Source organism: Hirundo rustica, chromosome 27, assembly GCF_015227805.2.
Source record: "Hirundo rustica isolate bHirRus1 chromosome 27, bHirRus1.pri.v3, whole genome shotgun sequence".
Classification (NCBI taxonomy): domain Eukaryota; kingdom Metazoa; phylum Chordata; class Aves; order Passeriformes; family Hirundinidae; genus Hirundo; species Hirundo rustica.
In genome coordinates this window covers 2606480-2631200 of record NC_053476.1, presented here as the reverse complement: position 1 = coordinate 2631200, position 24721 = coordinate 2606480, and the positions used below count along the sequence as shown (strand labels likewise).

The window sequence follows — 24721 nt, the reverse complement described above, 5'->3', positions numbered from 1 at the left end:
GCTGGCAGGAGGCTCCTGCCAGGGAATACGGAGCAAACAAGGGATGTTAATGTTTAACAGTTGTTCTGAGCTGCGTTAATCAGTTCTGGAATTGGCTGCTGCCCAGCGTGCTCAGCCCCTCTGTGTGGGGAGCCTTGACTGTACACCCACAGCTGCATGTGCAGCTCCAGGCTGCAGGATCCCACAGAGCCCAGCACCGCTGTGCCAGCCTGGCATGGGGACACCGAGAAGCTTGGTGCGGCCCTGGCACGCGGCTGCACTGACCAAGGGTGTCCCTAGGGGCATGGTGGGTATCCATCCCCTCTGACCCCTTGCTGTAGTGGATGGCTCTGTTCAGAACACGCTGTGATGGGCTTGAGCAGCCCTAAGAGCTGTGGCCTGTGAACCAAGGAGCCAGCTCAGCTTGCAGCAGCACACGGGAGAGCCGGTGGGAGGAGAGGGCAGCTCAGGCCACGGCTCAGTGTGAGGCTGCAGCGGTCCCTGGGCGCCCTGGGGTGACAGCAGGGGCTGTGCCCAGAGCCTCCTGCCAGCCTTGTGTGAGAGGAAGGTCGTGTCCAGCGGGCTCCCTGCACGTGTGTGGCGCAGCCTGGACTCTGCTCGTGCGCTGACGCAGTGACCGCAGCACAGCCTGCACCTTGCAGCTGCCTGGGAACATTCTGGACCAAACCCTGGCACAGCCCGTGGCACTTTACAGCACCCACTGGCGCCGGAGCTGCCTCGGGAGCCTTGGGAATGGCGGGCACACCGTGTCGCAGAGCCGGCAGCTGCCACTGCAGTCACACAGCTCCTGGCTGCCAGCTGATCGTGGGCTTGGTGTGCACGGGGCAGAAATTGGGTTCCCCCAGCCTGGCCCCACTCCTTCCCTGGGAAAGGCGGGCAGCTGCTTTACAGTGCACATCCCCAGCCGTGCAGGGGATGAGCTGCACCCGGAGAAATTGCCAAACCAGCCAGGATGAAGAACCCTGAAGAACCCTGAAGAACCCTGCCATGCCCAGGCAGCTCCTGCTCCTTCCCTGCCCTGCCCCAGGTCCACGCAGTGACTTTGGGGCTGGAGGTTTATCCCCAGGGCAGGGCAGGGAGCAGCACTGGGACCGTGGGGAGGCTGGCACCGCTGGCACAGTCCTGAGCTGTGGCATGTGCAGAGGGGGTACTGGGCTGAGCCGCTCTGTCCTCCGTGCTGGGAGGGAGGAGGTGACTGCTTCCATCCTGCTTCCTGCCCTCTCCCCAGTGTGGCCCCAGTTTTCCTGCAGTGAATTTTTCCTAGGGGACTGGAGTGCTTGTCCCCACCCCCCAGCACCTTTTGCCCCATTTTCCGCTGTGAAATCTCCTGTGAAGGATTTATTGCTGACGGTTTCAAAATATTTTTGGAACAGAAGCCAAGCCTGTTACATTCCTTCACGCTGGCCAAAGCCACTCGCAGCTGAGGACCCTGGAATGAGCTGTTGGGGAATTTGTTTTGCAAGAATAATTCCGTTTCTGTGCAGACTTCTGCTTTGTTGGGATGTTTTGCTGGGATGTTTTGCAGGTCAGGACCTCAGTCCAGGGCCTGGGACCACCTTCCTTGGGTGCAGCAAGGCCAGGCTGGGTAGGACATGCCTGCAGCAGGGCTGAGTCTGTGGCCTTTGCCTGCTTTTCCCACAGGCCATCCATGCCCATATCCCAGGGAGCAAGGTTTGCTGATGTTTTGCCTGTCAGAGCCCGTGGCTCCCTGGGCTCTGCATGGGCAAGGGGGCAGGATGGGGTCTGTAACTGCTGCTGTTGGTCAGCAGGACCCAGAACTGGACACAGCTCCCACAGAGGCAAACAACACAGGGCAGGGGTTCAAGGATCTTGACGTGAATTTTCTCAGGAGGGAGATAAGTGATGCATTTCACTGGCTGTTGATCATTAATGCCTTGCTGCTTGTTCAGCTGCTGGGCACGCTGTGCTGCTGCTGCAGGGCTGTGTGTCCGTGCACTGGCAGCTGTGGATGATAAAGCTGCAGTGCCAGCAGTGCTACCAGGGACAGCAGAGTGCAGCTGGGGTGGAGGGGACGGCCGTGGGCACTGCAGGATGAGTTGTGTGTTTGGCTCTGTACCCACAGCCGGGGTCTGATGGGGCAGGAGGGGTTAACCCAGTGGAGCAGGGCGGGGAGGAGAAGTGCCACCCCTGTTAGCAAAGGTCCTTTAGCCCCCACTAGAGATCAGAACACGGCTGGCAGCATCCCTGGAGCATCCCTGGAGCATCCCAGGCCTGGCTGGCTGGGACTGCAGGGACCTCCAGGAATGGCTTCAGAAGTTTCCCGTTATGCAAAGTCCTGGTTCAATTAGCCTGGCAAATGAGCAGGGGCGTGGGCAGCCTCCCCTCTGCTCCAGGCACCCACTCCATGCTCCTGGGCATCCTTGCCATGCTCCAGTGGTGGCTCACAGGGGGATGGCAGAGACCAGAGCACTCGCCCGCCCTGGACGTGGCAGCTCTGCAGGACTGTGACCCACAGAGGGTGGGATAATGGAGCAAGGGCTGAGGTTCAGCCAGAGCAGCTGAATTGTTGCGTTGGATAGCTGGAGGAGCCAGGGCTGCAGGATCCCCCTGCATGAGGGGACGGTGTGGGGCAGGGGATGGTGCTGGGGTTGGAGCACCCTGCGCTCCACGTGCTCTCCTGCCTGTTTTCCCCTTTTACGTAAGTTCCAAACATGTTTGTTACAACCCCCTGGCGATGTACCTTTGCAAAGAGTGGTTTTGGGTCCAAAGATCAGCGCTGGGACACTGACCTGCCCCCTGCAAACAAGACCCTGCAGAGTATAAAACCCCAGTGGCACAGTGGAGCGTGGGACAGCCAGAGCCACGCCGAGGGCAGCGGCGGCAGAGGATGGAGGCCCACATGAACCTCCTGCACGACGCGGGCATCAGGACAACACACTGGCTGCAGCAGCGCTTCCAGGGCTCCCAGGACTGGTTCCTCTTCATCTCCTACGCTGCCGATCTCAGGAATGCTTTTTTTGTCCTCTTCCCCATCTGGTTCCACTTCAGCGAAGCAGTGGGCATCAGGCTCATCTGGGTGGCTGTGATCGGGGACTGGCTCAACCTCGTCTTCAAGTGGTGAGTGGCCCCGAGCCAACGCTCCCACCGTGTGGTGGCACACCTGGACTAATGCGGGCCAGATGGGTGCTCCCAGCCCCAGTGCTGGTGCAGAGCAAAGAGACCAGAGTTCAGCCCCAGCTGGGCAGTGACAATGGTCACTCCTTCCCAAGCCATGCAGCAGCAGCTCCCCCCTTCCCAGAGCCAAGCAGGGAGATGGAGCCTCCTGCAAACGGAGCTTCCCATCAGCCAGGGCTGTGGTGCTGAGTGGGAGGTCTTCACAGAGCCTCTCACCACAGGAGGTGATATTGACTGGCTTGCAGGGAGTTCTTGCTCTTCCCCCTCAGGGCTGGGGACATGGACAGGCAGTTTCAGCTGTCAGAACCAAGCAGTCCATCTGGGCGCTGTGTCTGTCAGGATGCCTGGGACCACTTGTGGGTCCTTTGCTTCTTCCAGCTCCCAGGACAGATCGAAAGCTGCAGCTGTGCCCAGCACCTCCCCAGATCCCTTCTCTTTTCTTTCCAGGATCCTCTTTGGGGAGAGGCCATACTGGTGGGTCCTTGACACAGACTATTATGGCAACAGCTCTGCTCCAGAGATCCAGCAGTTCCCGCTCACCTGTGAGACTGGCCCCGGTAGGGTCCCACAAGCCACGGGAGGGGCTTGCAGCCAGGGGCAGGGGTGACCTGCCCGTGGTGACCTGAACACCCAAGGGGGGAGTGCCAGCCTGGACAGGGCTGTGGCTGGCAGCCTGCAGGCAGCACATGCCTCTGGACAGCTCTGGAGAGAGGGCCCTTGGTGCTGTGCTCCTGGGGACTGCCTGCAGGGGAAGGAGGCAGGGCAGCCCCTGCACAGAGCAGACCTTGCCCCTTGGCGAGGCTGTTGTGGTTCAAACCCCTGCCTGTGCCCAACTCTGGCCCATGCAGTCTGACCTGGGTCTCTCTTCTTGCCCAGGGAGCCCATCTGGCCATGCCATGGGTGCAGCAGGCGTGTACTACGTCATGGTGACGGCCCTCCTCTCTGCTGCTGGGGGAGAGAAGCAGTCCAAGACACTCGGATACTGGTAAGCTGCGTGTCAAAACCACTCATGCTAGGCAGAGGCAGCTCCAGCACTGACAGGCACAGCCGAGCCCATCAGGACACAAGGCTGTGGACTGACAGCTGGGCTGTGGCACCCCAGGCAGGGTCTGCACTGGGACAGGCTCAGCAGGCTGCCAGGCATTGTTTGGAGTACGTGATGGCAGTGCCATGGGCAGTGCAAGCTGGCCCTGGCACCCACCTGTCCCTCACAGGGTGCTGTGGACGGTGCTTTGGATTGGGTTCTGGGCCGTTCAGGTCTGTGTCTGCATGTCCCGAGTCTTCATTGCTGCTCACTTCCCCCACCAGGTGATCGCAGGGGTTTTCTCAGGTGAGTTTATCAGACCCTCCCTCCCTTTCCCTGCAGCACCACAGCGCTGGGCTGCAGTACCTGCAGCACTGACCAACGCTCCCACTTCATTTCTGGCAGGGATGGCTGTGGCCAAGACCTTCCACCATGTCCACTGCATCTACCACGCCAGCTTCCATCGGTACCTGGGCATCACCATCTTCCTCTTCAGCTTCACCCTGGGTTTCTACCTGCTGCTGTGGACATTCGGCGTGGACCTGCTCTGGACTCTGGAGAAGGCACAGAAGTGGTGCAGCCGCCCTGAGTGGGTCCACATTGACACCACTCCTTTCGCCAGCCTCCTCCGTAACCTGGGCATCCTCTTTGGGCTGGGGCTGGCCCTCAACTCCCACATGTACCAGGAGAGCTCCCGGTTAAAGCAGGGCCAGCAGCTGCCCCTCCGCCTGGGCTGCATCGCTGCCTCCCTCCTCATCCTCCACATCTTCGACGCCTTCAAGCCGCCCTCCCACACGCAGCTGCTCTTCTACGCCCTCTCCTTCTGCAAGAGCGCGGCCGTGCCGCTGGCTACTGTCGGCCTCATCCCCTACTGCCTCTCCCAGCTCCTGGCCACACAGGACAAAAAGGCTGCCTAAGGCAGGCAGACACCCCAGCCTGGGCTCAGGGGCAGCTTCCAGGCCCTGGGTGCACCTCAGCCACCGTTTGCTTCCCGCTGAAGCTGCACAGGCTGGTTCTGCACCGGGAGCCGACCACGGAGCCTGGGCCAGTGGTGCTGCTGGGAGGCTCCCACAACACGGACCCACAGCGTCAGTCACGCTGCTCTGCAGCTGGCTGATGGCACAGAGAGCTCTGCGTGCCCGGGGCTCCCCTGCTGTCCCTCCCGCACCCACGGGTGGGGGTGGCTTGCCCAGGACCCAGCAGCAGCGGCGGGAGGTCCTGCACTCCCTTGCAGCTCGTGGGGACAAGGCCACCTCCACGCTGCAGGGCTGGGGACAGCGGCACCGGGAGCAGGGCTCTCACCTCAGCGCGTCTGGGGTCTGCTGAAGAGGCAGCTCTGTGACAGGAATGGGCAGACACTGTGCCATGGAGATAAAGTGCCAGTGTGAGGGATCCCCCCAGCCCTGGGACGTTTGGTGCTCACCTCTGCGGGATGCAGTGTGGGGTGCACACACGCCCACGAGCGTACAGAACGTGTACCTGTGCACACACGACGTGGGGTGGGGCTGTGCACAGGAGGTGTTTTGTTTTATTAAAGCTGAAGGTTGTTTAGCTGGTGAGTTTGAGTGTCCCGCTGGCCAGTGCCATGGGATGGGGGATCAGCTCCTGCCTGCAGGGTCGTGGCATAGCCTGCAGATTGTAGAGGGAGGACATTTCTCTTGGGTGCTGAGGACCATCAATACCTGCAAGACATGTTCAAGACCTGGGGAAGGGCACTGCCTAGTGCCCTGGGTCTTCACCTTTTGCCCTGAGGTGCAGCTGAACACTGACAGCACAGTGGGGGCAATGAGCTGCTCTCTGTGCTATTTATCCAATGTTTCTGGGTGCACTTTGTGTCAGGAACAGGGACAAACTTGTGTCACCTCACTGTTTACAGAAACAAGCTCAGCTTTGGGACCAACTGGCTCAGCTGGGGCTGTGCTGAGCCCCCAGGGTGTTGGGGGACAGAACTGGCATTTGGCTGTGGTGTGGGGCTGGCGTCATGCCCCTCCCTCCTCAGCACCCCAGCCCAGTGCCCACTCTGCAGCAGGAGGTCCTGTGGGCTCAGCCTGCTGCCCCCCAAGCTGTGCAGGCTGGACAAACATCCTCGCTCAGCCTGAGACAATCCAAGACAGACAGGGAGGTGCAGACTGCCAGACTCTGTGTGCATGTGTAGGATCACTCCCAAAGCACCAGCCCCTGCACCTCTGGGCCAGTTCCAGGCCTCAGTGGTTGTCCCTGGGGTCTGATGCCATCCCACAGCTCAGCCAAGGCTGTGGCCATGCAGCAGTCACAGCAGCCATGGGTGGGACCCTGATCTGCTGGGGCTGCTCCCATCCCCTTGCTCATGACAGATAAACTTCCTCAGGAGGGAGGTTTCTTTTCTTCTGTTTCTCTGTTTATTATCAGCATCTGGAGTAAACCTGTCATGCCATTTCTAGCAAGAAGGGGAAGGGTAAATTCTCAAATTACCTGTTGTGCCCCGTTGCAGCTCCACAGCGCCCTTTAGTTCCTCCAGAGGAGACTGCAGCAGCTCCAGGGCCTGCCTGGGCAGGAAAGGTGAGCTGAGGAACACCAGGGACAGCTCTGCCTGATCCCGAGGGAGTTCACAGCTGCATCAGCCCGAGAAACTACCCATGGTCAAAAAAACGACCAGTAACAACTGCAGCCCACCAAGGGGAAGGACTTGGTATGTGGTGGGGAATGATCTCCTGAGCCTGTGGGGCACCTGCTCTCCCTTCCAGCTGCTCCCTGCCCTTGCCCAGCCCAAGGCGTCTGGGGGGACCAGCTGCCTCTTGCTTGAGTGTTCGTGCCAATCAGCTCCTCCTCAGCAACTGGCCCAAAGCAAAATGCCCCAAAGTACTGCCAGCAGGAGGCCCCTTCTGGGTTTAGGAACCCTACAAAGTGGTTAACTAAGGACTCCTTTAATCCCTGTACCATTTGTCTTGAGAAATGAGCCCTTGCAGCAAAGTGATGATGGCAGATCCCCTCCCCATTTCCGTGAGCACCAAACCAGCCCACGCAGAGCATGTGCACACCAGCTGTTGGGTTCAGGTCTTTATTCTCTGGTAGAGAAGCTAGTGGAGCCTATGCAAACAAAGGGAAGACAAACCTACTTTGAGAACTGTTTCTTATGCTCCAGGGTTTTGATGGCTGATGAATTCCTGGAGCAGAGCGTGCACTTCTCCTCGCCGGCTCATCTTGGTCGCCTTGCCCTGGAAGCGGCCGCGCTTCCCAGCTCCTTTCCCACCCAGCAGTTCTGCCACCCTGCAGCAACAACAGCACAGGCTGGAGCCCAACCTGCTCCAGACAGCACACACGGATCCCTGCCTGGATCCAGCAGCTGCTCAGTCTGCAGCGTCAGAATTCTTACTCAAATTAAATCGCAGAACGTGTTACCTGGGACCTAAGTTTTCAACTGCTTCAACAGGTCCAGCTAGAAGGAAGAGTCCTGCTTCTTTTTCATCTCCCACAGTCAGGAACAGCAGGGTTTCCTGTGGACAGAGATGGGCCTTGCTGCAGACAAATCAGTGCCCTCCTCATCCAAGAAGAGGACAGACATTGGCCCCAGGACATAAACAGCAAACTGACAATTCAGGAGTCTGTGTGCATTACTGAGGCTGCTTGAAAAAAGTAAAAGGGAAGTGGCATCTGAGCCTTTTGTGCCCAGCCATGTGCTGTTAGAACAGAACAGTACTGGGGTATCCCAAGTTACAAGGATACAGTTGGCAGTTGAATTAGGTGATTGTGACTGAAACCTTCTGTTCTTTCTGTTCTATTCTTACCCAACCCTGTTCTAATCTATTTCAGCCACTGAGGGGCTCTTGGGGGTCAAGGCTCTTCCCCAGTGCTCTGAACTCTCACTGTTGAGGACTGCCCTTCACACTGAGGCTGCTGGGGACAGATAACCTCAGGTACCCGTCAAAGGAACCAGATCTGCAGATCATGACTGTGGCAGGAATAGCAGCCTGGCCAGCTCCTGTCCGTGTAAAACTGGGGTGAAAAACCAGTGGTGTCAGTTTAGTCTTCATCAGTGACTCACCTCTGTCCCAATCTCATTAGCAATGATGTTCATAAATTCAGAATCCCCCTCTTTCCTGTATGGATGGATTACAAAAAAAACACTTTAGAAAAGCAGAACCCCCCTCTAGAGCACAAAATCTCAGTGAGAAACCAAGTGTCTGGGCAGGGATTTTGGCCTCTTGCTCTTATTTATCTATGTATGTAAATCCTCACTGGGCACTCCTGTGGACATGTTAGGAATTATCTAAGTATAATCTTTAAGAAATAGAGCTCCGTGGTTTAATTTGAAAATATCAAATGCAGAGGGAATTAGATGGACACAGTAATTTCTCAGCTACAAAACCAGAAGAATTATGAACAGATTCCTTTAATTACCCAACTTTGCAGCAGGCCAAGGCAGTTTAATATTCTAATTACTTTGTTTACATTCTTCCTAGAGAAAATAAGCTGCACAGGTGTGAGAGATCCAACTGCCATAAAATGTGTGGGATACTGCTGGCCCCTGAGCTCCCCCATACCTGTGCAGCACAAACAGCTGCTTTGGAGCAGGTTTGCTCTTGAAGTCCCGGGCTATCAAAACAGCAATGTCTCTAAGAAGGTTCAGGTTATTCTGAAAGAAAAGCAAATAAACTGTACTGCAGCTGGAAAAGTCAGAACATAGTTTTGTTCCCAGAGGTTTGAGTACTTTTCATCATATCCACAAAAACAAGTCAGTGATTTGACTCCCAGTTACCACAACTAAAGGTCTACAGGAAATAGCAACAACCCACTTTTCCCAGCCATTCTTGTACCTTCTGGAGCAGCTTCACAGAGCTCTGCAGCCTCTTCACAGCCTCTACGTGCTCACCTGGTCCATTTCTGAAAGAAATGGGAGATGTTGGATCACTGCTCTGAAGAACAAAGGAAGGATTTCCTAAAGGAGCAAAACAAGCAACATCATACACAGCCCCACAACATGTACCCTGAGGCTTATGTGGTATCTCCCAGGAGGAAGAGTGAAGGTGAAATAACAGAAGTGGAAAGGGTATTACTTGAGCAGGGAGGTTAAAGCCTTCTCAGTACTGTGACTTTGTTCCATTGACTTCAGCACTCTGTTTCCCGCCAAGAAAACCAAGTTGGTTTTGTTCTTTTTCCCTTTTTCCACGCCAAGGAGTTTAATAACCTTAAAGAGAAAAACAACCTGGTCAGAACAGCATTTTGGTAATTCACATAGGTTGTCAGCTCCTGCCAGATTATGCCTTGTGGTGAATTTTGACTCTCTGCTAGTGAAAATAAATTGATTAAAATCAGCCATAAGGTCAACATACAAAAAAAAAAGGGATGGTGGTACACTGGAATTTACACAATTTTCTAGCCATGGGATGCACTCTACAGGGCATCTGGATGTCTCTGCTGGGAAACAGACTCCAACCAGTGACTGAGAAAGTACAAACACTTAAAGGCAGGTCTAGGATTTTATCACCATTTCCCTGTACAGAAGATTTCCCATCCACTATGAACACCCAAAAATATCTGAGCTTTAAGCAGAGGGAAGATGGGCACCACCCATGGCAGTGCAAAAACGTCACTGCTGCACACACAGGGCTGAGTTCTGCAACAAAGAAAAGCACCTGAGGTGCCCAGCCTGTGTGTGACCCTCCTGGGGCTCCCTCAGCCTAGGGCTGCTGCCTCTCCCTTCCCCATCAGCACAGTCTCGAGCAGCCTGTGCATCCCACGGACTCTGGCCGTACTTCACGTGGAGTGTGGCTCCCAGAGGCAGCCCAGCTGCAGCTGCCCACCTGGAGGTCACTCAGGTTGCTGACGTGAGTCCCACAGCACAGGTTGGAGTCGATGCCTTCGATGTCCACCACTCGCACTGGCCCTGCGTGGTCATCGGGCAGCCCCCGGCTCCTCACCTGGCACAGCAGAGCGACAAAGAAGGTGACATCTGTGCTCAGTTATTTCAGTCCCACAAATCCCGCCGGTTCTCTCCCACCACTCACTGTTTCAATTTCAGGGTCATCTGCAGCCAGTTCCCTCACAGTTACAGGGACCCTGTCCCGGATTTTCTCGTTCACGCTCTTTTCCAGGGCCTCGACCTGCTCTGCTGTCACCACGGGGGTGTCCAGCTCAATGACACTTCGCTGACGGCCCAGCTCCCTGCGCCAAGGAGAACATCTGCTGCTGTAGCTGAGAACAGCTGGGAGGTCCCTTCACGCAGCACCAGCATCCCACTGCTGGGAATGTGGTGACTGAAACAAAACAGACTTCCCTCCTCTCCCTGTTATGTTCAAAGCATCAGATGGAAACCAAACAGTTAAGGAGGACAAGACAGAGCAAACACTTTGTACAGCTTCTCTCCAGGTCAGTCAACCCTCCCACAACATCTGAGCTCAAGTGAAAGGTACCAATTGCTTTTGATGTTTCAGCGTTCAGGCTCGGGCTCTGTGCAGGGTAGCATGTGCCAAACAAGAAAACACTGGGGTCAAAAGGAACCTTCATCCTGCTCACCATGAAGTCGTGTTGAATCCAAACATCTGTTCTGCAATGGCACTGATGAGATGCTGTCCTGGAAGAGATGTGCAAGCACTAGCTGTGAGTGCCACTGGTATTTTCAGTCAGGCCGTGTCTTTCCTGTTAGCATTGTCCACAAGAGGCGAGTGCTGGGCACTGAGGGGCTCCTGCCAGTGCTCAGGAGCAGCAAGGAGACAGCTCTGGCCCCGTGAGCCTCGGCTCCCGGCAGCACAAGCTGCACAGCAGCTTGAACTTCCCCTTCCAAATTTATTTTCGGTGCGTTTGTTTACAAGCCAAGGATAGCTCGCAGAGGGGCACCTGCTGCCCTCAGTAGTCCCGGGAACAGACTGTGCACACAGAGCTGTCGGGTTTCTCCCTGCCCTGGCCAGGGCGGGGACACGCTGAGCGCTGACCGCCCCCCGCCGCACCGGCACCCCCCGCTACCGGCACGGACCTGAATGCTGCTGCATGTGATCGAAGCGGCGCTCCCAGTCCAGCGACAGCAGCACTTCGGCGCCCGGTTCCAGCGGGGCCGGCACGAAATGCACGGCCTCGGGGCCCCGCCGGGTCACGCGCAGCACCGGCACGTCCCCGATGAGGCCGCGATCATCCGGCTGCGGACACGGGAACGTCAGTGCCGCCGGCCCCGGGCCCCGGCCCCCTCCCGGCCCGGCCCGTACCTGCCCGCCGCCCTCGGGGAAGAGGATGGTGTCCTCCAGCACCACCTGGAACCCGCGCACCGGCTCCCCGCCGCCCTCGGGCCGCAGCTCCGCCGCCCGGCACGACACCACCCTGGTGGTGAACTGAGACAGAGACGGCGGCGCCGTGAGGGCCCGCCCGGGCCTGCCCCGCGCCCCGGCCCCGGCCCCGGCCCCGGCCCGACGCTACCTGCCGGGCCCAGCTGTCCCGCTGGCACCGGAACACCATCACGGCCGCTCGGCACAAGCGAACGGGGAGTGGCGGCGAGGCCGGGCGCGCACGGGCCCGGCAGCGAGCGGCGGCGGGCGGGGCCTGCACGGTGACGCGCGGGCGCGCTCCCGCCGGCGGCGCGCGTTGCCGGGGCCGGTGCGGGTGAGCGGCTCCCGGTGCCCGGCGCGGCGGCGGCCCGAGCGCACGGCACACGGCTGCGGCAGTTCACGTTTATTGCCCCGTGCCCCGCGAGGGTAACCGGCTACGGCAGACCGGACCGTGTCCGCCGCCCAGCGTCCGGAGCGCTGCCCGCGGCGCAGCACGGGCTGAGGCGGCACCGCTTCCTCGGAGATCGCTGCCCGCGCTGCTCCTCGGTGCGTGCGACCGCTGCACCGGCTGGGCCTCCTGCGGCCACGGCGGGCCCTGGGGCCTGGGCCTCAGTCATCCTGCGGGAGGGAGGAACGAGGTGCCGGGGACGGGGCCGACGCCGGGCCAGCCCCGGTCGCAGCAGCTGGTGCCAGCCGGTTGTCCCGAGGAACGTTTCCACGCTGGCTCCAGGACAGGTTGCCCGAGGGGTGCAGCAGGAGGTGCTGCCGGTGTCCCGGAGCCGGCGGAAGGCTGAGGCTGGGTTGTGCTCGGCAGGGCATCAGGAAGCAGCTGGAGGGTGGTACTTACATCAAGGTCATCCATGGCTGGCGGGGGGCCTTTGTCTGTTACCTTCTCCAGCATCTGGATGGGAAACAAATGGCTGGATCCCCAAATGCCTGGCATCCCCCCATCCCACACACCCATACGGTGTGTCCCAGGATCCTGAGGCCGGTGGCCCAGCTCACCTCTGCATACTGTTCCACCATGGCCCTCTCCACCTCCTCATCCCCTTCCCAGTCTCGCCAGTTGTCAAAGTCCACAGAGAGCCAGGCTGGCTGTGGGCACAAAGAGCATCCCCTGAGACGGGAGAGCAGCACAGCAGGGACCCGCAGCCCAGACGCAGCTCCTGCACAGGCAAGGGGCCTTGTCACACTGGGGTGGGGCAGGAAGCAGGAGTGTCCCTTTGCCTGGGGGGAATGGTCCTGATCCTGAGTGTGTCAAGGAAAAGGGGTGCCACATCCTTCCTCGAGGGCAGAAGTCTGTGGACTAGTGGTGATTATCAGGACAGGAGCTCTGTCTTGGGGTTCCCTGTGGGAGTCTCTGTCCCTGTCCTGGGGCAGGTTGGTTCCTAGGAGCCACGAGGTGCTAAGTGGAGACAGCACACATGCTGAGGCACCAGGCACCACACACACCTTGATGTTCTCCTTGGTGATGCGCGGCCAGGCCACTTTCTCCTTCCACTTCCTCATAAAGCACGTGATGGAGCGGTCAGAGCGCTTCTCCCGTGAGTCCTGCCAAGAGATCAGGCGTGCTTCAGTGTCTGCCAGGCTCCTCTCTGCACAGGATTAAACCTCAGCCCTGCACAGCCTGTGGGGTCACAGAACCACAGAGACGGGTTGTTTCTGGCTCAAGGCAGCACTGTGAGTACCAGCCCCAGGGCTGGAGCTCTCAGGCTCACCCCACTGAAACTCTCAGGATGAGCAGCATTCAGTGTTAAGCAGTGCTGCTCAAGACTGCACAGGTCAGCTCTGACTCTGAGCCTGACAGAGGCTCTCAGAGAACAGTCCATTGGTGGGAAACCTCACCTTGGAGTTGACCCTGGCGTACAGGTTGATCTCATTGTAGAACTCCACACCGTCTGCATTTTTGCAACTGCCAAAACATTGTAACAACCGGGCTTAGGAGAGAGCCGACAGTCCTTCCCGGTCCTCCGAACCACCCCCAGAGCAGGGCCACGTCGGTCGGCAGGGCAGTGGCAGCTCACCTGAACTCCAGCCGATGGTCTTCGATGACGACCTTCACGTCCGTGCTGTCCTCGACACAGAACTCCAGGTACACGTACCGCGGGCGGTCGTACCACAGTGTCTTTGCGGGTTGCCTTGGGGAAGAGCACACCAGCGGGTATCACCAGTGGGCATCTCCCGGTGCCCAGCAGTGCTCAGCAGGGCCCTGCACGGGGGGCGAGGGCGAGGAAGGGGCCCCGGACACGAGCTCTTGCCGGGCCGAGCCATGGGACTGGCAGCGGGAGCCGGGCGGGTGCGACCGGGCGGTGGGCAGGGGCGCTGGCCCCGCGACGCTCCCCGCTCCCGTCCCACACGCCCCAGGCCGGGCAGTCGGCGGGCCCCGGCCGGCCTGTGTCCGCTCCCCTCTGCCCGGCCCGGCGCCGCTCCCCGCTGCTCCAGCTCCGAGGGTCCTGTCGGGTGGTGCCTCGGCCGCGCACCGGGCGCCGTGCATGGGTTCCGGGCGCTGCCCGATCCCGTCCGGCCGTGCTCACCTCGCCATGGCGGAGCCGGCCCCGCCCCGCGCTATTTCGGGCCGGGGGCGCGGCTGCCGGGCGCGGGGACCGAGCCGAGCCGGGCCGGGCCGGGCCGAGCCGGGGCAGCCAACCCGCGGCCCCGTCACCGCCCCCGGGGCGCGCCCCCGGGGCCACCGCCGCGCCGCGAGGGGGCGCGCTGGCCCGGCCCCGCCCCCGGCCCCGCCCCTGGCTCCGCCCCGCCTCTGGCCCCTCCCGGCCCCGCCCCCGGCCCCGCCCCGCCCCTGGCCCCTCCCGGCCCCCGCCCTCGGCCTCGCCCGGTCCCGCCCCCCGGCGCCAAGATGGCGGCGGCGTTGCGGTGCCGGTAGCGGTGGCTATGGAGGGAGAGGGCGGATCGCTGGGCCCCGGCGAGCGCTGGGCGCCGGTGGGCGCCGTGTCGGCGGAGGAGGACGAGGATGAGGAGGACGAAGAGGTGACGGCCACGGGGGGAGAGTCGCCGCAGTCGGTGCCGCGGCTGCGGGCCGAGCGGCGCCGGCTGCACGGGGCGCTGCTGGCGCTGGCCTCGCACTTCGCTCAGGTGCAGTTCCGCCTGCGGCAGGTGGCCCGGGCCGGCCCGGCCGAGCAGCAGCGCCTGCTCCGAGACCTCGAGGACTTCGCCTTCCGCGGCTGCCCCGCGCCGCTTCCCCACGGTCTCGGCGCCGCTCCGGTGAGTGCCCGCGGCAGGGCTGCGGGGCGCCTTTGCTAAGCACAGACGGCACCGGCGCCCCGGGTACCGACGTCCTGGGGCTCCCCGCCCCGCGCCGCCTGCGGGATGCGGGCCTGACCCGGCCTGGAGCCCAAGAACGGCGGCTGCGATCCCGCTGCCGGGAGGGGCTCGGGGCTGCGCTGCCCGCGGTGCTCGGGTTGCACACAGCTCAGCACACCAGACGTGCACAAGCCCCTGGTGACTCGGAGCCAGCTCGCAGGGATGTGCCCTAGAGCCCTGAGTGGTGTGTCACCGCTCCACGCCCTGGTACAGCACAGGTGACTCAGAGGATCTGTGATATGTACATGTTATTTGGCCGCTTTCTTCCTGGATCCTGGCCTTGTGTGACAGGACCTGGGTGCAGGTGGTCTGGAGAGGTGTTTCCCCTCCCTTATCAGATGAGGTGATGTAGCTGGTGCCTGTTTGCTACCTTGCTCAGACACATGTCTCTCTCAGACTGGTTTGCAGTGCTCACTAGTGAAGTACATGAGCTGCAGAAGATACTCCTTATGTCATAATTCTATTCTCTGTGGCTTGGGTATGACAATAAGTCTTCAGTTTTATTTACTGGTAACTTCTTTTCAGGGCGAGCAAGAGAAGCAGGAGCAAATTGAGGTCCAGAAGGAGAAGCATAGAGAGCTGATCCTGCAGCTCAAGACACAGCTGGATGACCTAGAGACCTTTGCTTACCAAGAGGGCAGCTATGATTCTCTGCCACAGTCTGTGGTTATGGAAAGACAACGGGTAAGGCTCACAAATCTTCCTGCTGCATTTCCTGGCTCTTGTGAGTGTCTTACAGACTACAGGCACTCATCAGTCTGTATTTCTCACCAGCAGCTATAATAGAGTGTCAGGAGTTCGTCTAGATGTGTGAACCTGTCCCGTGTCTTTTGCGATTATTTCTGTGCAGCAAAGGTATCCTGTTTCTGAGGGAACCTCTGGGAAAGGAGTACTTGAAGCTCCCGGGCAGCAGTGCCACGTGGTGAAATCGCACTGCTCACTTGTGTTTTGCAGATGATTATAAATGAGTTGATAAAGAAGCTGGACATGGACTTGAGTGAAGATTTTGCAACGCTCTCTCCAGAGGAACTGCGGCAGAGGGTGGATGCTGCCATAGCACAGATTGTGAATCCAGCCAGGGTGAAGGAGCAGCTGGTGGAACAACTGAAGACCCAGATAAGGGACCTTGAAATGTTCATCAACTTCATTCAGGGTCAGTGATGAGTTTTTGAACGAGCAGACTGAATTGCTTTGTAATTCCCTGATGTAGTCATGAGGAGGAAGGTCGTGGATGTCGGGAGATGCAGGATCAGCTTCTGGGTCACAGGAAAATACAAATCTCTCTGAACTGATGGTGAGGAAAAGTGTTGATAGAGTGACTAAAGAGGTCCAGAGGGGTCTGAGGAATGTTGACCTTAATACTTGGGATATGCAGCTGAAATTCACAAATATGAAATAATTACATGAAATCCTTTTTGTAGATGAAGTTGGAAGCTCTGGCAAGGCAGAAGATGGCCAGTGTGACTGTGGAGGCTCCTACAAACCCAGCACCCGGCCTTCTGGGAACAGAGGTGGGCACTGCTGGGCTCAGCACTGTCAGCAAAGCTCCAGCTGCTGCCTGAAGCTTTGATGAGCATGAACCAGTCATTGTCTGCTTTTTCCTGGTTTCTGTGTTTCTGCACTCCTGCTGAAGGCCTCTGTCCTGTTCCTTTACCCCCCTTCCATGGGATCCTCAGAGCAGTCACAGAGCCTGAGCGTGGGGCATGGAGGGTGGGCTCAGTCCTCAGTGGGGGCCAGGAAGAGACTGCTGGTACTTGGTGCAAAACACACTGTAATTCGTGCTCTTCAAGCTTGAGCTCTGTGAGCAGCTACAGTGAGCTGGGGGGATCCAGTGTTCTTTAGAGTTTGAGACCTCCCTACTCTATCCCTTGAACCTGCTGGAAATACAATAATGTAGCATGAGGCATCTGCTGCTACTCTGCTGCTAGCCTGAAGGGAAATATTTTCAGATATTTGCAATCCCTTTGTGCGTATGAACAAGCAGAGTTGTTGACTCCCTAATGAGAGTATGTTTTTCTCTTTTCTAACCTGGTCAGTGAACCCAGAAGATGCCAGAAAGATGCAAGAAACAGGCCTGCGGCTCATGCGCCGCGTGCTGGCCGTGCTGCAGATCTTTGCTGTCAGCCAGTTTGGCTGTGCCACGGGTCAGATCCCTCGCACCCTCTGGCAGAAGGACCAAGACAACCGGGATTTCTCGCCCTTAATTGAGAAACTGGAGTTGTCGGTGGAGCGGGTGAGGCAGCTTGCCCTGAAACACCAGCAGGCAGAGCATGTTATCTGCTCCTCTGAGCTGCAGGACGTTCCCCTGGGAGGCAGAGACGAGCTGACTCTGGCTGTGCGCAGGGAGCTGACGGTCGCCCTGCGGGACCTGATGGCTCATGGGCTCTACGCCTCTTCCCCAGGCATGAGCCTGGTGCTGGCCCCCATCGCATGCTTGATTCCCGCGTTCACGCCCTCGCCGCGGACCATGCACCCCTGGGAGCTCTTTGTCAAGTATTACAACGCCAAGAACGGGCAAGCCTTTGTGGAATCCCCGGCTCGCAAGCTCTCCCAGGCCTTCGCCTTGCCTGTGACAGGAGCAGTGGTGGCTACGCCGAAGCAGAGCCTGCTGACGGCCATCCACACGGTGCTCACGGAGCACAGCCCCTTCAAGCGCAGCGCGGACTCGGAGCTGAAGGCGCTGGTGTGCATGGCGCTGAACGAGCAGCGCCTGGTCTCGTGGCTCAACCTCATCTGCAAGTCTGGAGCTTTGGTTCAGTCTCACTACCAGCCCTGGAGCTACATGGCCAACACCGGCTTCGAAAGTGCGCTCACGCTCCTCAGCCGCCTGAGCAGCCTGAAGTTCAACCTCCCGGTTGACTTGGCAGTTCGGCAGCTGAAAAACATCAAAGATGCTTTTTGATGTGTTTTTATTGTAGGTCATCCATTTTCCACTAGTAGGCAGCTGTTGGGCTCAAGAAGCCTGGCTTTTGTAAGACCCAACTTTGTCTCTTTGGTATTTGCTTTTAGGGAAATCTTAGGGTGTCACGATGTTGGCAGTGTGTTGTCCGATGCTGCCCCTGTAGAGCGGCTGGAGGCCACAGGTTGGGCAGCACCTTGCCCTGCCCACTCCCTGCTGCTCTCGGGCCAAACTGCCCTGCCCAGTGGCCAGTGTCTGTTCGGGGTGAGGGGCAGAGGCCTGGCCATGGGGCCTGCGGGCCCGTGGGACGTGCAGCTGAGCTCCTTTGTGGTTATTTCTCACAGCCTCTGCTCTACACCTTGCACACACATGATCCCTCATAGAGGAGGGAGCTGGCAGGTGTTGAGGCACCTTGGGGGCTGCCTGGTCACTCAGGACTTGACCTCCCCCGGGTGGGATGTAGGAAAATATGGGGGCTGAGCCAGAGAAGGTGGGGGCTCCTCCAGCGGCTCTGCAGTCTGTGTCCCTTGGGCTGCTGGGGCGCTTCATCCGACGGAGCGCCAGCTCCTTGTTCTAGGCTTTCGTGCGGGGGTCGGCGCAGCCCGGTGTCCCGCGGGGTCTATTAAATACCGCTGTAGTACCTGTGGGCCGAGCCCTTCGCCGTCCTGTGTGCTCTGTCCGTTACAGGGGCTCTGACACGGCGCCTGCCGTGCCTGGGGAGGGGCCGGGGGGAGGCGGACACCGGTACTGCCGTGCCCGGGGAGGAGGCGGCTGAGTTGGACACCCGGTACGGCCGTGCCCGGGGGGAGGCGGGCACCGGTACTGCCGTGCCCGGGTAGGGGGCGGCTGAGGCGGATACCCGGTGCTGCCGTGCCCGAGGGAGGTGGGGAGGCGGACAGCCGGTACCGCCGTGCCCGGGAAGGGGCCGGGGGGAGGCGGACACCCGGTACGGTCGTGCCCGGGAAGGGGCCGGGGGGAAGGCGGACACCCGGTATGGCCGTGCCCGGGGAGGGGGCGGCCGAGGCTGCGGTGAACACCCGGTACGGCCGTGCCCGGGAAGGGGCCGGGGGGAGGCGGACACCCGGTACGGCCGTGCCCGGGGAGGGGGCGGCTGAGGCGGATACCCGGTGCTGCCGTGCCCGAGGGAGGTGGGGAGGCGGACAGCCGGTACCGCCGTGCCCGGGAAGGGGCCGGGGGGAGGCAGACACCCGGGACCGCCGTGCCCGGGAAGGGGCCGGGGGGAGGCGGACACCCGGTACGGCCGTGCCCGGGGAGGGGGCGGCCGAGGCTGCGGCAGACACCGGCACTGCCGCACGGTGCCGGCAGCCGCTGCCGGTGTCGCGGCGGAAGTGACGCGGTGCCGCTGAGCGAAAGGCGGGGTCGCGCCGATCCATTTCTCTTCCGGCCTGGGCGCCATCGCAGCGGAGCCGCGGTGAGTGCGGGCGGGCGGGCGGGCGCGGCATCCGCCGCCATCCGCGGGGGTGGCGGCCGGGGCGCGGATGGGCGAGCGCGCTCTGACTGCCGGCTGCTGCCTCCGCAGAGATGGGGAAGTTCATGAAGCCCGGGAAGGTGGTGCTGGTGCTGGCCGGCCGCTACTCGGGGCGCAAGGCCGTCATCGTGAAGGTGAGCGTGGGGCTGAGCCGGCGGGGCCGGTGCTGCCGGGGCCAGCGGGAGCCCGGGGGGCGGCACGGGCGCGGCTCCTCGGTGCCATCGCCGCCGCGGTCTGTTCGTTTCAGAACATCGACGATGGCACCTCGGACCGGCCGTACAGCCACGCCTTGGTGGCCGGCATCGACCGCTACCCGCGTAAGGTGACTGCGGCCATGGGCAAGAAAAAGATCGCGAAAAGGTCCAAGATCAAGTCCTTCGTGAAGGTTTACAACTACAACCACCTGATGCCCACCCGGTGAGTGCTGCTGCCGGCAGGGCCGGAGGAGTCTTGGCTGCTTTCGTGGTTCTTGTGTTCTCTGCTGGGCACCGGGAGTTACCAAGGCTGTTAATGCCGTAGTGGAGCGAATGTGAGGCTGAGGCTCTGCGAAAACAGGGAGTTGGGGGTCTGAGGCTGAGTAGAAAATATTAATGAACTTTTGGAAGGAGGCAGCTGGCTGTTATTTCAACCACACCGATCTTCCCTTTGCTCAGGGGCTGTCAGTAGGTGAGCAGTGTGAGACAGCTGTGAGGGTCTGCAGCTGGCAGAGCCATTTCTTACTGTGCCTTGGAGCTGCCAGAGTGGCTCCCAGGCTCCACGTGGAACAGAGCTGCCTGTCCCTGAGAAAGCGTGTGACTGTTCCCTTTATAGGCTGAACTGAGACTGCTTTAGTGATTTGGTGATTCCTGAACTGAGGAGACTTCACGAGCTGTAACTCCTTGACCGGACACTACAATGAGTGTTTGTCCTGGCTCTGCTTGGTTCTCAGCCCTGTGCCAGGTACCCAGGGCCCTTTTGAACTGTTCTGCTCTCTCCCAGGTATTCTGTGGATATTCCCCTGGACAAAACAGTGGTCAATAAGGATGTGTTCAGGGATCCCGCTCTGAAACGCAAAGCAAGACGTGAAGCCAAGGTGAAATTTGAGGAAAGGTGAGTTGAGACCTTGTCTCTTCAGTGGTGTTGGTGGTCGTCCCCAGAGTGAGGAGTTGGTGTATTTGTGCCACAGCCTGTGAGTCTCCAAGTGGGCACTTCTGCCCCAGCTTCTTTGCCTGCACGTTTTTAGAGCGTGTTCTTTTTCCCCTGTACGTGTGTGCAGCATCATGCCAGCACATCTGGGGCCTTTCAGGTGCCTGAGGATGATCTGACAACGTGCAGCCAGTTCATCCTCTGGGCTGGGTGGGCCAGGGCAGTGCTGATGCTTTACATGGGAGTGCTTGGGTTTCTGCTCTTAACGATTTTCTGTTCAGGAGCTCCTTCCGAGGGAGGAGCTGTGGGACAAAGTGTTTGGGCAGCCCCTGAGCTGTTCTCCAAGGGCATCTCCCCCTGCCACGCGAGGTGTCCAGCAGAATGGCCGTGTGCCTGTTGGGGTGGAAGCTGCCACAGTGCAGCCGTCCTTCATGAGAAATCTGGAACCTGGCACTTGCTTCCCTTGGAATTTTAGTATTTAAAGTGGGTTTAGTTGTAACCCAGGCCAAAGAGACCAGGTGAATTGCCTCTGGGTGAGCTGAGTGCTACATTCTGTCTGTCTGGGACAGCTCAGGTTCGTGTTTGGTGCTGTTACCTGCTAGTACCCATCCTTCTCTAATTCGTGTGTTCTCTTTCAGGTACAAAACTGGCAAGAATAAGTGGTTCTTCCAGAAGCTGCGATTCTAAGGGTGTAACAAGGTTGCATCAATAAATGTTTATTAAAAACCATGTATTTTTTGTTATTTAACAAACAAGCAGTGTTGTGGTCGTGCTTGCTCTGTGTCTCTGAGAGCTGGGGAAGCCTTTGCAGTCCAGGTGAGCATCAGTACGTTTGTGGAGCCTTGTGCAGCCCCGGCCAGGGGTGCAGGTGTCACCTCTGGGGCTGCTCCAGGTGTGGCCAGGGCTGCACTTCCTTCTGCAGCTGCAGGATGGTTGATGTTCCTGCCACAGGGGAAACCTCTTATTCCCAAAACTGAGGGGATCCCTAAGAAAAAGGCTGAGAGAGGGAAGGCAAACAGGTGATTCACTGAGTGCACAGTGATTTGTGTGATTGACCTGTGGCTGTTGGATTTTGGCTTCCCGAACGTGGCAGTGCTGGCCCCTGGCCACCCGGGGAGCCGGGGCTGGGGCGGGTTGTAAATCCGAGAGCGGGACGGGAAGAGTTTATTTCTGTATTCATTAGCCGGTCCGTTCCGGGGGCGGGATGGGGGAAGATGTGGGTGCTGAGGTACCGGGCGGGGCTGGCCCGGCTTTCCGCCGCCCCCGGGCCGCGCTCGGAGGGGCCGGGGCGGGGCGAAGCCGCCGAAACGAAAGCGAAAGGCGGCAGCGGCCGCGGGATCCCCGATAGCGGGAACCGAGCAGGGCAGGGCAGGGCTCCCCGGGGCTCCGGTCACTGCTGCCGGCAGGACCGCGGGGATGGATTCGGAGGAGGTGAGGAAGAGCCGAGGCACGGGGATCTGCGGGCGGGGGGCGGCGCGGCGAGGCTGACTCCCGTCCTGTCTTTAGAACTCTTTCATCCGGCTGCCCCCCGAGGAGGCGCCGCTGAACGATGGCTCCGAGAGCCCCGAGAAGCTCCGGAGGGAGATCGAGCGGTGCAAGGTGGGTCTGGCTGCGCCCGAGAGAGGGCTTGGTCGGCTCTGGCCAGGGAGGTCGGGTGTCTTTTCTGGGACTACCAGTCAGAGGCAGCAGAGAGGAATAATCCCATGGAGGGGAGAGCCCGTTCTAGGATCCGGGCTCATTCCCGCAGGCACAGCCGGGGCCGGGGCTGGGTGGCTGGTGGCGGTGACAAAATGTCATCAGGGTCTTGCTGTCTGATGGTGCTTCTCACAGGAGATTTACAGTGTTCTGGAGCAAGACCATGCAAAGCTAAAAGCAGCCAAGGAAGCTGCAGAGCAAAGGACACGAGAGCTGAAGAAAGAAGGAGAACTTCATAACATTTTTGAGCAACAACTGTCTTTAAATGGAGAAGAAGAAAGAGCCCGCCAGGTCGGTGTTCAGTGGATGTGTGTCAGGGGATGCAGGGGCTGCATCACGCAGGTCACTGCTCTGAGATTACTTGCTTGGGATCCAATGGCGGCTCCATGGGAAACAAGGCCTATGCCCCAAAGTGAGGCAGTGCTGCAAGGAGGGGAGGGCTCTCCTCAAAGAAGAACCAGGGCAGAGCTGCAGGCAATCAAGAGCAGAATGGGGTGGAGTTGTGTGCCCAAGAACAGTGCTGTGCTCAGAACAGAAGTGTGCTGCAGCCCCTCGTGTCCTGGTGTTCCCTGCTTCTCACTCTTTCTTTCCTTCCTTCCTTCCAGATTTTTGCATTAAAGGAGGAGAACAACAGGCTGTGGCAGGAGAAGCAGGTTCTGAAAAATAAACTGGAAGAATTGAAGAAGAGGGTCCTCTGGAATGATCCTCTGATGGTAACAGAGTGTGTGTGGGCACTTGGGTCTGCTGGCAAGGGCACGAGCCTGGCTGGAGAAGCTGCGGGTGAATGCAGCTGGGCACTGTGTGATGACTGGAACAGCTCCTGATAGCAGGAGCTCTGGTCATGGCTTTGGGATTCCAGCACAGCCAGACACTAGGAGAGACTCTGCTGAGGTTCTTCAGCTGTTTATCTGAGCCATGAGTTTATTTCTAGCCCATGGATTGGCAGGGACATGCCCTGTGCGGGGTCCAATCTCCTCCTCCTTGAATCTAGGTGCTGCGTACCTTGCCAGAAAAGAAAATGATCTTTAAGGGACTCACAGTAAACAAGGAGCACATGAACAGTCTGATGCTCACCCCACTGGTCCACTACCCTCTGCCAGGGGGCTCAGCTCTCATCACCTTTGAGGAGGCAAAGGGTAAGTGTGAGAAGAGCACTGCTCCAGCCAGCTGTCCTCGATCATTTTGGGACCTGCCCTGTGTCCCGTCCCTGTGCCAGAGTTTGGTGCTGCCCCTCTCCCTGCCTTGTGTGGGGCTGTGCCCCCTCCCCAGCACCTTTGCTGTGCCGTGTCCTGTCCTGTAAAGCGCTGGGAGTGGGCAGTCACTCCCCTGTGCTGGGGGCTCTCCCTGCTCGCAGTGGCCCAGAGGATCATAGAGATGAGGGAGCACACGGTGGAGCTGAACTGTGGGGAGCTGGAGGAGCTCGACCAGTGCAGGTTGCGAGTGCAGGCAGCGCCAGTGGACATTCTGCTGCCATCTGCCCTGGAGGTAGGGCCCGTGGGTGCCCTGCTCCCCGTGCCACGGAGCTGCCCTGGGCACGCTGCGAGCCTGCCTTGACCAGGGCACTGCGGCCACCCCTGAGCTCTGGGGCCAGTCCTGCCCTGGCACCCACTGGCCGGTGCTGCCCACAGATCAGGCTGACTCAGAGCCGCAGGAGCATCCTTGTGTCTGACTTGCCCAGCCTGGACACCTCCAAGGAAGCACTGCTGGACAAGCTAGAGCTCTTCTTCAGCAAGAGGAAGAATGGGGGCAGTGAGGTGGAGAGCAGGGAGTTCCTGGAGGACACTGACCAGGTGGTGCTGACCTTCACAGAGGATGGAGGTGCGTGGGGTGTGCTGAGCTTGGACGGCTGGCAAGGGTGGAGCAGATCAGTCTGGTCTGGGGGGAAATCTCCTGAGAGCAGATGAAGCTGTGTTTGGGGGACAGAGGAAGATAGAGTGAGTCCCAGGCTATCCTGCCTCCCCCAAAACTGTGCCAGTATGGGTGAGCTGAGCAATGAGCTGGGCAGTGTCAGCCTTATTGCCTATGCCAGGGACAGAACCTCCCCTGGAGCTTAGCTGGGGCCTCGGCAGCTCAGGGCTTTCCTCTCCATTTGCAGTGGCAGAGCTGCTCATTGAAAGAGGACATATCCAGATGCCCATTGGGAAAGGGAAATACAAAGTCAAAATATCACCATGCATGAGTGGAGACATCTCTAACCTGCAGGTAAGGGCATGAACCCTGTGCAAGCAGCACCCACCAGCCTGGGTAGAGGCAGCACAGGCGGGGGGGGGGGGCTCCTGAAGCCCCTCTGCCTGCCCTGCTCTGCACTCACCCCCTGCTCTGCCCAGCTCCAGCCCTCCCGCTGCCCCAGGACCGTCCTGCTCTTGGGCATCCCCGATGTGCTGAGTGAGGAGTCCATGCGAGACGCGCTGGAGATCCACTTCCAGAAGGCCAGCCGCGGCGGCGGGGAGGTGGATGCGCTCGCCTACGTCCCCGCGGGCCGGACGGGGGTGGCCGTGTTCGTGGAGGACAGGGGCTAGTGCCGGCCAGCCGCGGGCTAGTGCCGGCCAGCCGCGGGCTAGTGCCGGCCAGCCCCGTCACCCCGGAGCTGAGGAGCTCCGTGCGTCCGCTGGCCGCGGGCACGGGGGAAATTAAAGCGTCTGTTGGGAGCACCCAGCGTGTCTGGTGTGTTGTGTTGTGTGGGGGCCGGGCCGGGCCCTTCCCCGGCCGCGCTCTGAGGGACCGGGCCGCGCCTCCCGCGGGGCCCAGGGCGGGGCGGCCCCGCTTTCGCTTTCATTTCCCCGCGGGGGCGGAGACCGGAGCGG

The 24721-nt window shown here is 59.8% G+C and overlaps 6 protein-coding genes across 9 annotated transcripts; 4 read left to right on the top strand and 2 right to left on the bottom strand.

Moving 5' to 3' along the window:
* Positions 1–2820: 2820 nt before the first annotated feature.
* G6PC1 (glucose-6-phosphatase catalytic subunit 1) lies at positions 2821–5710 on the top strand. The gene is made up of 5 exons (XM_040087345.2): positions 2821–3078; positions 3583–3692; positions 4012–4120; positions 4350–4465; positions 4565–5710. Exons 1-5 carry the CDS (start codon positions 2849–2851, stop codon positions 5074–5076), a joined length of 1077 nt encoding a protein of 358 aa, XP_039943279.1. The 5' UTR covers positions 2821–2848; the 3' UTR covers positions 5077–5710.
* On the bottom strand, positions 5696–11651 carry AARSD1 (alanyl-tRNA synthetase domain containing 1). Of its 4 annotated transcripts, none has more exons than XR_005704127.2 (14): positions 11543–11651; positions 11335–11457; positions 11109–11268; positions 10652–10709; positions 10144–10300; positions 9940–10056; positions 9193–9323; positions 8953–9019; positions 8680–8771; positions 8181–8235; positions 7538–7632; positions 7255–7405; positions 6611–6684; positions 5696–5841 (listed from the first exon to the last, which is right to left on the bottom strand). XR_005704127.2 is itself a non-coding variant. In XM_040087344.2 (13 exons), the coding sequence occupies exons 1-12, from the start codon at positions 11579–11581 to the stop codon at positions 7270–7272; spliced, it is 1230 nt and encodes a 409-aa protein (XP_039943278.1). In that variant the 5' UTR covers positions 11582–11651; the 3' UTR covers positions 6549–6684; positions 7255–7269. The 4 variants fall into 4 exon arrangements, 2 of the variants coding, with proteins under 2 accessions (XP_039943278.1, XP_039943277.1); XR_005704128.2 differs by having other exon boundaries at positions 6611–6680; XM_040087344.2 differs by lacking the exon at positions 5696–5841 and having other exon boundaries at positions 6549–6684.
* A 128-nt stretch (positions 11652–11779) lies between these two features.
* On the bottom strand, positions 11780–14049 carry PTGES3L (prostaglandin E synthase 3 like). The gene is made up of 7 exons (XM_040087346.1): positions 13926–14049; positions 13416–13529; positions 13237–13303; positions 12844–12942; positions 12397–12486; positions 12239–12292; positions 11780–12009 (listed from the first exon to the last, which is right to left on the bottom strand). Exons 1-7 carry the CDS (start codon positions 13931–13933, stop codon positions 12001–12003), a joined length of 441 nt encoding a protein of 146 aa, XP_039943280.1. The 5' UTR covers positions 13934–14049; the 3' UTR covers positions 11780–12000.
* Positions 14050–14239: 190 nt separating this feature from the next.
* RUNDC1 (RUN domain containing 1) lies at positions 14240–18287 on the top strand. The gene is made up of 5 exons (XM_040087543.2): positions 14240–14610; positions 15235–15393; positions 15664–15862; positions 16131–16220; positions 16746–18287. The coding sequence occupies exons 1-5, from the start codon at positions 14281–14283 to the stop codon at positions 17609–17611; spliced, it is 1644 nt and encodes a 547-aa protein (XP_039943477.1). The 5' UTR covers positions 14240–14280; the 3' UTR covers positions 17612–18287.
* Positions 18288–18975: 688 nt separating this feature from the next.
* RPL27 (ribosomal protein L27) lies at positions 18976–20951 on the top strand. The gene is made up of 5 exons (XM_040087276.2): positions 18976–19040; positions 19149–19231; positions 19345–19514; positions 20076–20186; positions 20861–20951. Exons 2-5 carry the CDS (start codon positions 19151–19153, stop codon positions 20907–20909), a joined length of 411 nt encoding a protein of 136 aa, XP_039943210.1. The 5' UTR covers positions 18976–19040; positions 19149–19150; the 3' UTR covers positions 20910–20951.
* A 569-nt stretch (positions 20952–21520) lies between these two features.
* On the top strand, positions 21521–24484 carry IFI35 (interferon induced protein 35). Its single transcript, XM_058423678.1, has 9 exons — positions 21521–21653; positions 21729–21821; positions 22053–22208; positions 22523–22630; positions 22909–23053; positions 23272–23402; positions 23546–23735; positions 24013–24119; positions 24245–24484. The coding sequence occupies exons 1-9, from the start codon at positions 21639–21641 to the stop codon at positions 24434–24436; spliced, it is 1137 nt and encodes a 378-aa protein (XP_058279661.1). The 5' UTR covers positions 21521–21638; the 3' UTR covers positions 24437–24484.
* Positions 24485–24721: the final 237 nt, after the last annotated feature.

What these genes read in the sequence shown, in the direction of transcription:
- G6PC1 (XM_040087345.2), top strand. Translation starts at nt 2,849, where the DNA reads ATGGAGGCCCACATGAACCTCCTGCACGACGCGGGCATCAGGACAACA. An exon ending in TCCAAGACACTCGGATACTG is followed by an intron (nt 4,121 to 4,349) that starts GTAAGCTGCGTG and finishes TGTCCCTCACAG; the next exon opens with GGTGCTGTGGACGGTGCTTT. An exon ending in GATCGCAGGGGTTTTCTCAG is followed by an intron (nt 4,466 to 4,564) that starts GTGAGTTTATCA and finishes CATTTCTGGCAG; the next exon opens with GGATGGCTGTGGCCAAGACC.
- PTGES3L (XM_040087346.1), bottom strand. An exon ending in GACCATCGGCTGGAGTTCAG is followed by an intron (nt 13,304 to 13,415) that starts GTGAGCTGCCAC and finishes ATGTTTTGGCAG; the next exon opens with TTGCAAAAATGCAGACGGTG. An exon ending in TCACCAAGGAGAACATCAAG is followed by an intron (nt 12,487 to 12,843) that starts GTGTGTGTGGTG and finishes TTGTGCCCACAG; the next exon opens with CCAGCCTGGCTCTCTGTGGA.
- RPL27 (XM_040087276.2), top strand. Translation starts at nt 19,151, where the DNA reads ATGGGGAAGTTCATGAAGCCCGGGAAGGTGGTGCTGGTGCTGGCCGGC. An exon ending in GCAAGGCCGTCATCGTGAAG is followed by an intron (nt 19,232 to 19,344) that starts GTGAGCGTGGGG and finishes TGTTCGTTTCAG; the next exon opens with AACATCGACGATGGCACCTC. An exon ending in AAGGTGAAATTTGAGGAAAG is followed by an intron (nt 20,187 to 20,860) that starts GTGAGTTGAGAC and finishes GTTCTCTTTCAG; the next exon opens with GTACAAAACTGGCAAGAATA.
- RUNDC1 (XM_040087543.2), top strand. Translation starts at nt 14,281, where the DNA reads ATGGAGGGAGAGGGCGGATCGCTGGGCCCCGGCGAGCGCTGGGCGCCG. An exon ending in TGGTTATGGAAAGACAACGG is followed by an intron (nt 15,394 to 15,663) that starts GTAAGGCTCACA and finishes TGTGTTTTGCAG; the next exon opens with ATGATTATAAATGAGTTGAT. An exon ending in CCGGCCTTCTGGGAACAGAG is followed by an intron (nt 16,221 to 16,745) that starts GTGGGCACTGCT and finishes TAACCTGGTCAG; the next exon opens with TGAACCCAGAAGATGCCAGA.
- IFI35 (XM_058423678.1), top strand. An exon ending in AAGAAGAAAGAGCCCGCCAG is followed by an intron (nt 22,209 to 22,522) that starts GTCGGTGTTCAG and finishes CCTTCCTTCCAG; the next exon opens with ATTTTTGCATTAAAGGAGGA. An exon ending in GAGACATCTCTAACCTGCAG is followed by an intron (nt 24,120 to 24,244) that starts GTAAGGGCATGA and finishes TGCTCTGCCCAG; the next exon opens with CTCCAGCCCTCCCGCTGCCC.
- AARSD1 (XM_040087344.2), bottom strand. Translation starts at nt 11,581, where the DNA reads ATGGTGTTCCGGTGCCAGCGGGACAGCTGGGCCCGGCAG. An exon ending in CTAATGAGATTGGGACAGAG is followed by an intron (nt 7,633 to 8,180) that starts GTGAGTCACTGA and finishes CTCTGTCCACAG; the next exon opens with GAAACCCTGCTGTTCCTGAC. An exon ending in GTTGAAAACTTAGGTCCCAG is followed by an intron (nt 7,406 to 7,537) that starts GTAACACGTTCT and finishes TTGTTGCTGCAG; the next exon opens with GGTGGCAGAACTGCTGGGTG.